At 38.1% G+C, this 11,239-nt stretch overlaps 1 protein-coding gene across 1 annotated transcript; it reads left to right on the top strand.

The window, feature by feature from the left end:
- Positions 1-6,085: 6,085 nt before the first annotated feature.
- On the top strand, positions 6,086-9,981 carry Or52d13 (olfactory receptor family 52 subfamily D member 13). Its single transcript, XM_039097813.1, has 2 exons — positions 6,086-6,104; positions 8,990-9,981. The coding sequence occupies exons 1-2, from the start codon at positions 6,086-6,088 to the stop codon at positions 9,979-9,981; spliced, it is 1,011 nt and encodes a 336-aa protein (XP_038953741.1).
- Positions 9,982-11,239: the final 1,258 nt, after the last annotated feature.

Genomic DNA, 11,239 nt, shown 5'->3' with positions numbered 1-11,239 from the left:
ATTTTTTCCAGTGCCCATGTGTTCCAGATGCTTCCCTAGTTTTTCTTCTATTAGTTTGAGTGTGTCTGGTTTGATGTGGAGGTCCTTGATCCACTTGGACTTAAGCTTTGTACAGGGTGATAAGCATGGATCGATCTGCATTCTTCTACATGTTGCCCTCCAGTTGAACCAGCACCATTTGCTGAAAATGCTATCTTTTTTCCATTGGATGGTTTTGGCTCCTTTGTCAAAAATCAAGTGACCATAGGTGTGTGGGTTCATTTCTGGGTCTTCAATTCTATTCCATTGGTCTATCTGTCTGTCTCTGTACCAATACCATGCAGTTTTTATCACTATTGCTCTGTAATACTGCTTGAGTTCAGGGATAGTGATTCCCCCTGAAGTCCTTTTATTGTTGAGGATAGTTTTAGCTATCCTGGGTTTTTTGTTATTCCAGATGAATTTGCAAATTGTTCTGTCTAACTCTTTGAAGAATTGGATTGGTATTTTGATGGGGATTGCATTGAATCTGTAGATCGCTTTTGGTAAAATGGCCATTTTTACTATATTAATCCTGCCAATCCATGCGCATGGGAGATCTTTCCATCTTCTGAGGTCTTCTTCAATTTCTTTCCTCAGTGTCTTGAAGTTCTTATTGTACAGATCTTTTACTTGCTTGGTTAAAGTCACACCGAGGTACTTTATATTATTTGGGTCTATTATGAAGGGTGTCGTTTCCCTAATTTCTTTCTCGGCTTGTTTCTCTTTTGTATAGAGGAAGGCAACTGATTTATTTGAGTTAATTTTATACCCAGCCACTTTGCTGAAGTTGTTTATCAGCTTTAGTAGTTCTCTGGTGGAACTTTTGGGGTCACTTAAATATACTATCATGTCATCTGCAAATAGTGATATTTTGACCTCTTCTTTTCCGATCTGTATCTCCTTGACCTCCTTTTGTTGTCTGATTGCTCTGGCTAGAACTTCAAGAACTATATTGAATAAGTAGGGAGAGAGTGGGCAGCCTTGTCTAGTCCCTGATTTTAGTGGGATTGCTTCAAGTTTCTCTCCATTTAGTTTAATGTTAGCAACTGGTTTGCTGTATATGGCTTTTACTATGTTTAGGTATGGGCCTTGAATTCCTATTCTTTCCAGGACTTTTATCATGAAGGGGTGTTGAATTTTGTCAAATGCTTTCTCAGCATCTAATGAAATGGTCATGTGGTTCTGTTCTTTAAGTTTGTTTATATAATGGATCACATTGATGGTTTTCCGTATATTAAACCATCCCTGCATGCCTGGGATGAAGCCTACTTGATCATGGTGGATGATTGTTTTGATGTGCTCTTGGATTCAGTTTGCCAGAATTTTGTTGAGTATTTTTGCGTCGATATTCATAAGGGAAATTGGTCTGAAGTTCTCTTTCTTTGTTGTGTCTTTGTGTGGTTTAGGTATAAGAGTAATTGTGGCTTCGTAGAAAGAATTCGGTAGTGCTCCATCTGTTTCTATTTTGTGGAATAGTTTGGATAATATTGGTATGAGGTCTTCTATGAAGGTTTGATAGAATTCTGCACTAAACCCGTCTGGACCTGGGCTCTTTTTGGTTGGGAGACCTTTAATGACTGCTTCTATTTCCTTAGGAGTTATGGGGTTGTTTAACTGGTTTATCTGTTCCTGATTTAACTTCGATACCTGGTATCTGTCTAGGAAATTGTCCATTTCCTCAAGATTTTCAAGTTTTGTTGAATATAGGTTTTTATAGTAAGATCTGATGATTTTTTGAATTTCCTCTGAATCTGTAGTTATGTCTCCCTTTTCATTTCTGATTTTGTTAATTTGGACGCACTCTCTGTGTCCTCCCGTTAGTCTGGCTAAGGGTTTATCTATCTTGTTGATTTTCTCAAAGAACCAACTTTTGGTTCTGTTGATTCTTTCTATGGTCCTTTTTGTTTCTACTTGGTTGATTTCAGCTCTGAGTTTGATTATTTCCTGCCTTCTACTCCTCCTGGGTGTATTTGCTTCTTTTTGTTCTAGAGCTTTTAGGTGTGCTGTCAAGCTGCTGACATATGCTCTTTCTTGTTTCTTTCTGCAGGCACTCAGCGCTATGAGTTTTCCTCTTAGCACAGCTTTCATTGTGTCCCATAAGTTTGGGTATGTTGTATCTTCATTTTCATTAAATTCTAAAAAGTTTTTAATTTCTTTCTTTATTTCTTCCTTGACCAGGTTATCATTGAGTAGAGCATTGTTCAATTTCCACGTATATTTGTGCATTCTTCCCTTATTGTTATTGAAGACCAGTTTTAGGCCGTGGTGGTCCGATAGCACGCATGGGATTATTTTATCTTTCTGTACCTGTTGAGGCCCGTTTTTTGACCAATTATATGGTCAATTTTGGAGAAAGTACCATGAGGAGCTGAGAAGAAGGTATATCCTTTTGCTTTAGGATAGAATGTTCTATAAATATCTGTTAAGTCCATTTGGCTCATGACTTCTCTTAGTCTGTCGACATCACTGTTTAATTTCTGTTTCCATGATCTGTCCATTGATGAGAGTGGGGTGTTGAAATCTCCCACTATTATTGTGTGAGGTGCAATGTGTGTTTTGAGCTTTAGTAAGGTTTCTTTTACGTATGTAGGTGCCCTTGTATTTGGGGCATAGATATTTAGGATTGAGAGTTCATCTTGGTGGATTTTTACTTTGATGAATATGAAGTGTCCTTCCTTATCTTTTTTGATGACTTTTAGTTGGAAATTGATTTTATTTGATATTAGAATGGCTACTCCAGCTTGCTTCTTCTGACCATTTCCTTGGAAAGTTGTTTTCCAGCCTTCACTCTGAGGTAGTGTCTGTCTTTGTCTCTGAGGTGTGTTTCCTGTAGGCAGCAGAATGCAGGGTTCTCGTTGCGTATCCAGTTTGTTAATCTATGTTTTTTTATTGGGGAGTTGAGGCCATTGATATTGAGAGATATTAAGGAATAGTGATTATTGCTTCCCGTTATATTCATATTTGGATGTGAGGTTATGTTTGTGTGCTTTCATTCTCTTTGTTTTGTTGCCAAGACGATTAGTTTCTTGCTTTTTCTAGGGTATAGCTTGCCTCCTTATGTTGGGCTTTACCATTTATTATCCTTTGTAATGCTGGATTTGTAGAAAGATATTGTGTAAATTTGGTTTTGTCATGGAATATCTTGGTTTCTCCATCTATGTTAATTGAGAGTTTTGCAGGATACAGTAACCTGGGCTGGCATTTGTGTTCTCTTAGGGTCTGTATGACATCTGTCCAGGATCTTCTGGCTTTCAAAGTCTCTGGTGAAAAGTCTGGTGTGATTCTGATAGGTCTGCTTTTATCTGTTACTTGACCTTATTCCCTTACTGCTTTTAATATTCTTTCTTTATTTTGTGCGTTTGGTGTTTTGACAATTATGTGACGGGAGGTGTTTCTTTTCTGGTCCAATCTATTTGGAGTTCTGTAGGCTTCTTGTATGCCTATGGGTATCTCTTTTTTTAGGTTAGGGAAGTTTTTTCTATGATTTTGTTGAAGATATTTACTGGTCCTTTGAGCTGGGAGTCTTCACTCTCTTCTATACCTATTATCCTTAGGTTTGATCTTCTCATTGAGTCCTGGATTTCCTGTATGTTTTGGATCAGTAAGTTTTTCCGCTTTACATTATCTTTGACAGTTGAGTCGATGATTTCTATGGAATCTTCTGCTCCTGGTATTCTCTCTTCTATCTCTTGTATTCTGTTGGTAAAGCTTGTACCTACAGCTCCTTGTCTCTTCTTTTGGTTTTCTATATCCAGGGTTAATTCCATGTGTTCTTTCTTGATTGCTTCTATTTCCATTTTTAATTCCTTCAACTGTTTGATTGTGTTTTCCTGGAATTCTTTCAGGGATTTTTGTGTCTCCTCTCTATGGGCTTCTACTTGTTTATTTATGTTTTCCTGGAATTCTTTCAGGGATTTTTGTGTCTCCTCTCTATGGGTTTCTACTTGTTTATTTATGTTTTCCTGGAATTCTTTCAGGGATTTTTGTGTCTCCTCTCTATGGGCTTCTACTTGTTTATTTATGTTTTCCTGGAATTCTTTCAGGCATTTTTGCGATTCCTCTCTGTAGGCTTCTACTTGTTCTCTAAGGGAGTTCTTCACGTCTTTCTTGAAGTCCTCCAGCATCATGATCAAAAATGATTTTGAAACTAGATCTTGCTTTTCTGGTGTGTTTGGATATTCCATGTTTGTTTTGATGGGAGAATTGGGCTCCGATGGTGCCATGTAGTCTTGGTTTCTGTTGCTTGCGTTCCTGCGCTTGTCTCGCCATCAGATTATCTCTAGTGTTACTTTGTTCTGCTATTTCTGGCAGTGGCTAGACTGTCCTATAAGCCTGTGTGTCAGGAGTGCTGTAGACCTGTTTTCCTCTCTTTCAGTCAGTTATGGGGACAGAGTGTTCTGCTTTCGGGCGTGTAGTTTTTCCTCTCTACAGGTCTTCAGCTGTTCCTGTGGGCCTGTGTCTTGAGTTCACCAGGCAGCTTTCTTGCAGCAGAAAAGTTGGTCTTACCTGTGGTCCCGAGGCTCAAGTTCGCTAGTGGGGTACTGCCCACGGGCTCTCTGCAGTGGCAGCAACCAGGAAGACCTGTGCCACCCCTTCCGGGAGCTTCAGTGCACCAGGTTTCCAGATGGTCTTTGGCTTTTTCCTCTGGCGTCAGAGATGTGTGTGCAGAGAGCAGTCTCTTCTGGTTTCCCAGGCTTGTCTGCCTCTCTGAAGGTTTAGCTCTCCCTCCCACGGGATTTGGGTGCAGAGAACTGTTTATCCGGTCTGTTTCCTTCAGGTTCATGCGGTGTCTCAGGCAGGGGTCCTGCCGCTCCTGGGCCCTCCCCCACGGGAGCCCAGAGGCCTTATACAGTTTCCTCTTGGGCCAGGGATGTGGGCAGGGGTGAGCAGTGTTGGTGGTCTCTTCCGCTCTGCAGCCTCATGAGTGCCCTCCTGACCAGGCGGTGAGGTCTCTCTCTCTCACGGGGTCTGGGAGCAGAGAGCTGCTGTGGGCCGGGATTTGCGGGTGTGGGACTTCCGGTAAACACAAAACGTGCCCGGTCCTAGAGGAATTCTGCTTCCGTGTGTCCCAAGCTCACCAGGCAGCTTTCTTGCAGCAGAAAAGTTGGTCTTACCTGTGGTCCCGAGGCTCAAGTTCGCTAGTGGGGTGCTGCCCACGGGCTCTCTGCAGCGGCAGCACCGGGAAGCGAGCCCATGTTTCTAAAGAACAGAATCACATGGAGACAGTTAACACACCTAAATATCGTCTTACAAATTCTCAGAAGTTCCCCCCCTTCTCGTGCTCATCACTATATATGAATATTTTTGTTTACTTCTTTACATTTGCACAGTCATTCAACTGTTCAATAGAGTATAATCTATTACCTTTTGTTTATTTAGTGGTTTGATAAGACAGAATCTCACATTCTAGCACTGATGGCCTAAAACTCATTCTATAGAACATCACTGCCTCAAATCCATAGAGATCCACCTGCCTCAGAATCCCAAGTTGTGAGGGGAAATCACCTTTGACAACATACCTAGTCCTCTAATAATTTTCAACCTATACTATAGTGTGAGTTTTTCAAATACTATACTGTGCATCCCTCATCACCACACACAAAAATTGCACTAAGAAGCATTTGGCATTTTATTGAAAATTAGATAGAAGTAGCTACAAAAGTTTTGTTTTGTTGCAGAAGGCACTCGTGTTTCATAGCAGATGTAGCATAGGAAACGTATATATTTACACTTGTCTGTGATTATTGAATGTTGGACTTAGAACAGCTTGCACATATATTGCAAAAATATTTTTATTTGGGTTAAAATAATCAGAGACAATTCAAAATATGAAATTATCACTTCATAGGTACAAAAGACATGATCAAGTAAGATAACCAAATTCTAACTGTGGTCTCAGCTATGGAAATACTTAACAAAAATAATTCTCAAATGACCTCTCTGTCCAGGTAGATAGTATTCCCTTGGTTGATGTTAATACAATCAGTGTGAAATTCAGAGAGGTATATGTACAGCTTGCCTCTGTGCTACTACCAGTGGGGCATGGCTATTTCACACAAGCTTTATGGATATCACAATAAAAGGTAATTAACACGGTTTACAAACCTTTCCTTTAATGTTTTATTGACTGAAAAAAGCTATGAATTCACAAGGTAAATTATAATCCTTCAATGATTAAAATTGCAGATTCTGGAAACTGACATTTCTGCACTTGAATACTAGATTTGTATATTATTAGATGGCTGGTAGTCTGCCTATATAAAGTTGACATAATGAATTAAGTAGAAGAGTGGGTAACCTTATATTTCACTGCATGAAAAGATTATTTTAACTTTAAAAAAGATTTATTAGTAAGCATTCATAAAGGTTTCCAAATATTGTCATTTTAATACTTTAATGACAGTTACTAGTGTGTTATATGCTTTGTCTTCTATTTAAATATCTGATATTTTCTGTGTGTTTGTAATAAAACAAAGCTAAAGAGTGCAAATTTTCTACCTCATGTGTTTGAGGAAACAGTGGCCTTAACTTTATTTTAAACAATGATTATCCTGCTTCTATTGAAAAGAATTATCTATTTCATGTTTGTGTCCCTGAAGTAAAAAAATATTCCTTATTACACTAAGGCAGAAAGAAAAAGTGGAGGTATAGAGAAGAGAGTGAAAGGGAACAAAAAAGCAAAAGAGAGACAAAGGGACAGTCAAGCCCTTATTCACACAAAACTTACACATACACACAGAGTTGATAGATGGGAGAAACAGTGTTCCAGACACCATCCTTTATTTTTTTTCTTCCATAGCTTGTATAACCCAGCAAAATCTTTCAAGATGCATAAAATTACAGTAGATTACATTTTAGGTTTCTTCTAATAAATAACTATGAAGAAATAATGTGTACCCCAATACCTCTACAAGAATTAACATTGTGTAGTACAGGTAAAGGAAACAAATGATTCCCAAAAACTAATGTACATTTGTCACCAAGCAACTTGTTACAGATTAACAAAATGTAGGCAATCAAAGTAGTTTTCTAAGCTAGTACTTCTTACTGGCAGACAATTACTGCAGTTACAAAGAAAGAAGTAGTCATTTCATTATTTATCTTTAAAAGGAATCTTCTAAGAATCTTAAAAGAATCATAAATCTAAACTTTTATATAAGAGTCAGTCATTTCTATCCTAAATCATTAAAATGCATATCTACTCATCAGCAATTCTTAACAAATCATCTCAAGAAGCTGAGGGGAAAATGGATATAAGAAATCAATCTTCACCAGTATGGCCTCAGTGATAGTCACATCAGCCAGTGTTGCCATTGTTCTTGTTCCCTGACTATAAATTGTTCCTAGCTTAACTAATAAGAGTGTGCCTTTCTGAACTTCAGATTGTTTCGTAAGATTTTTTACCTAAGAGCCAGTGGTAAAAACATCTCAACTTAGCTTCACTAACAATTTTATTTTTCCAAGTACTTTCTAAGGGTGTGGTCATTGTTGACAATCTATGTTTCTAAGTTCTTCTCTAGGTTAGTGATTGAATTATTAATCTGTTTCATCAACAATGCCTGAAAGAGATTATAGTGTCAGAAATACTGCCCAGTGAGAGACTGGAAACCCCCTTAGAGTTCTCTTATAATTCTTAGATTAAGACAGATGTAAAGGGGGCAGTCAGAGCAGAACGCCACAACAGCATGGAGGAAACAATTGTTGGGGGCATGCCACACAGAGGCTCACCCATAAGGCTCTGGTAACCGATGGGCTGCTTTGTCATTCCCCCTTCATGGCCCTTGGCATCATTACAATTTTTGATAATATTATAAAAACAAGACCCATGGCTATAAAGATCTTGGTATACTCTCATCTTTTTCTCTTGCTAGATCTGAAGGAAAATAGACCTTTTTCTGCTCCATGGAGAGCCCCACCAGCGTTAGGTAATAGGTAGTGATGAGTCTTGATTCTCTGCTGTGGTTTTCTTTCTCCACATGAAAATCTACAATGGGCTAAATTTCTATCTGTTTCTGTGTCCTGATTCTTGAGAAGGAGTATTAATTTGAGTATGAATAATTTAGCTTTTGCAATGAACATTAAATTTTATGTTTGCTTAGTTATTGTCTTCGAGAGTTTGAAGGAGAGACAAGTGAATTAAGTTATTTCTTTCAATAGTAAAAATTAGGACAACAATAAAAATTTCCAAACGTTCAAATAGAAAATAAGAATTTCTCTCTTGGGACCCATGAGATGGCTCACCAAAGAAAATTGCTTAATGCTAAGACTGAAAGTGTGATATCAATTCCAAGGACCTACATGGGGCCCTGAAAGTTGTTTTGTGACCTTTGCATGCCTTTGTATACCAAGGCATACCATGCATGCATGCCATCCCTCATACATGCATATATACACATACATACATATACACATGTACACACATGCACACACATGCATACATGCACACACATACACACATGTATAAAGGGAAAGAGAAAGGGAGGGAAGCAAGGAGGGAGAAAGAAAAACAGAGAATACAATTTATTTTAAAAGGAATTAGAATCTTAAAGAATTCTCAAGCGATCGCTGCCAGTTATATACCAGGTGATGATTTGATAAATGTAATGTTCTTTCTAACCTTTACTTAGAAGGAGAAAGGAAAATGATCATGCCTTTTGTAGTTATTATTTAGCAGATCTAGACATTTAACATAAAACTTGAAACCAAATAAAATTATTTGGTTATATCAAATGGCATCAATCACATAAAATGAGAAGTTCTGCTCTTTCTGATCCCTATATTTTCAAAGAAAATTGTTCTGCAAGAAGGATTTTCAGAAGAGCATTCTATATACTAGCTTATTTATAATGATCTTATTTATGAGTTTTACTCCTTTCTCTTCATCACACCAAAAATAATAGCATTAAAGCAGTTTACTCTGGATCTTTTGTTCTTGTATAATAAACTCTTCTACACCTCTCTTTTATAGAACTCAACACTACACCTACTCAGCTCACTTTCTTTCTACTTACTGGTGTGCCAGGATTAGAAGATACTCAGATTTGGATCTCCATCCCTTTCAGCTTCATGTACTTCTTGGCAGTGTTAGGCAATGTTCTGGTCATGGCAGTGGTGGTCTGTGACCGGAGCCTCCATGAACCTATGTATCTCTTCCTGGCCATGTTGGCACTCAATGATGTCCTCCTCTGTACTGTCACGGTACCCCAAATGCTGCTCATTTTCTGGCAGGGCCCCTTGGCAGCCACCTTTCCCGCCTGCCTCACACAGATGTTTTTTGTCCATGCTCTGTTCCTCTCTGAATCTGCTGTCTTACTGGCCATGGCTTTTGATCGGTATGTGGCTATCTGCACTCCACTGCATTATACATCCCTTCTTACCGGCTCTCTCATTGGCAAGGTTGGGCTGGCTCTGATAGCGCGGAGTGTGGCTGTTGTTACTCCGGGTGTTCTCCTTATTCTCCGCTTGGACTTTTGCCGAAGCAACATCATCCATCACACATACTGTGAGAACATGGGCATTGCCAAGTTGGCTTGCAACACCTTTACCTTAAATAGCGTTTATGGTCTCTCAGCTGCTCTACTCACGACAGGGCTGGACTTCGTCTTCATCTCCTTGTCGTACTGGCTAATCTTGAAAACAGTCCTACAACTGCCATCAAAGGAAGCACGAGCAAAAGCCTTTGGCACCTGCGGAGCTCATATTTGTGTCATTTTAATATTCTACACATTGGCCTTTTTCTCTTTCTTTACCCATCGCTTTGGACACCATGTGCCCAGGCACACTCTCATCCTCCTGGCAAACCTATATCTACTGTTACCCCCAACCATGAACCCCATTGTTTATGGAATAAAGACCAAAGAGATAAGGATGCGAGTAGTAGGACCCTGTTCTCGAACATTATTCAAGTCTAATGAAATAGCAAAGAACAGGGAATCCAAGATAAAAATGAGGCTTAAATAAAAATCCAAAACATTCTGCTCAGATCTAGCCCTGGAACACCTAACATTCAATAAAAACACTAAATAGAATTCAAAAGAGAAAGAATATGAATTGGGTGTGTAGAGCAGTTCAGAGGATCTTGGAGGAATTGGTATGGGGGAAATGTAATAAAAAATATATTGTATGAAAAATTAAAAGAATACATATTTTAATATATATTATTTAACATGTATTTCCAAATATATTATTTCCAAAGTTTATTATTGTGATTTAAATAGGAAGATAACAGGAAATATAAGTGCAATTGAGGAACATATCAACATACTACAATGATCACGGGGAAATCCGCATACTAAAGTAAGTTAAATGGTTTTATAAGTACCACTTCTATGTCAGTTATCCATAAAGAGAATAAAATAATAACTTTGTCAAGTCAGAAATTACTAATTACCCTAACTTCAGGAACAACAGAAATGAATAAATTCATAAATGTTCACCATATAAACAATTCAATTAATCAAATAATAAATGTCAATGATCATATATAATAAACTCCCTAGTATACACGTTATGTATAAAGCCTATGCATAAAATGCATTGCTTTATGGCTTTAACTTCTAATGTTTTAATTTAAACAGTTATGTGACTCTTTTATTTCCTCCCTCCCCACCTTACCTTCCTCACACTCCTCCTTTTCCCCATTTTAAATTGATAGATTTTCAACCTTTAATTATGTTTGCTACATACCTATTTATACATGTATGTGTATGCACAAATGTATGTAAATAGAACCTACTAAGTTGTGTTTGTTTGTCTGTTTGTTTGTTTGCGTGTTTATATTTTTAAGGCTGACCACTCTGCATTGCACAGTTTATAAGGAAGCTCATCCTTAGGAGACTAACTCTCCTCCAGAAGTCAATGGTAATTTGCTCATCATTTAAAGCTTCCCCCTTGTATTTCCAGAAAATATCTAGTTCTTTCAGACTTAAATCATTCCCGTGCTAAAGCTGCTTTAGTTTTACATTCTAGAATTTTACTATGCTTCAATTAAAAATATCACAAACATGCTGCTTTGTGAAAAATCTGAGTAATACAATGATGTCTGAAAATAAGCTGAATACATGGCTAAGATTCAGGAAGGAGAGAGGCCAGGTTGGTATACACTCCTGTACAACAATGCTATACAGGATAGCAATGCTAAAGAAGGTAGCATCAGTCTAAGGGACTGTGACTCTGATACAATAGAAGCGATTGCATGAAATTGGGTCAAACCGACATG

This window comes from Rattus norvegicus, chromosome 1 (genome assembly GCF_036323735.1).
Source record: "Rattus norvegicus strain BN/NHsdMcwi chromosome 1, GRCr8, whole genome shotgun sequence".
Classification (NCBI taxonomy): domain Eukaryota; kingdom Metazoa; phylum Chordata; class Mammalia; order Rodentia; family Muridae; genus Rattus; species Rattus norvegicus.
Note: the sequence above shows the minus strand (reverse complement) of the source record. Positions and strands in the feature narration are given on the sequence as shown.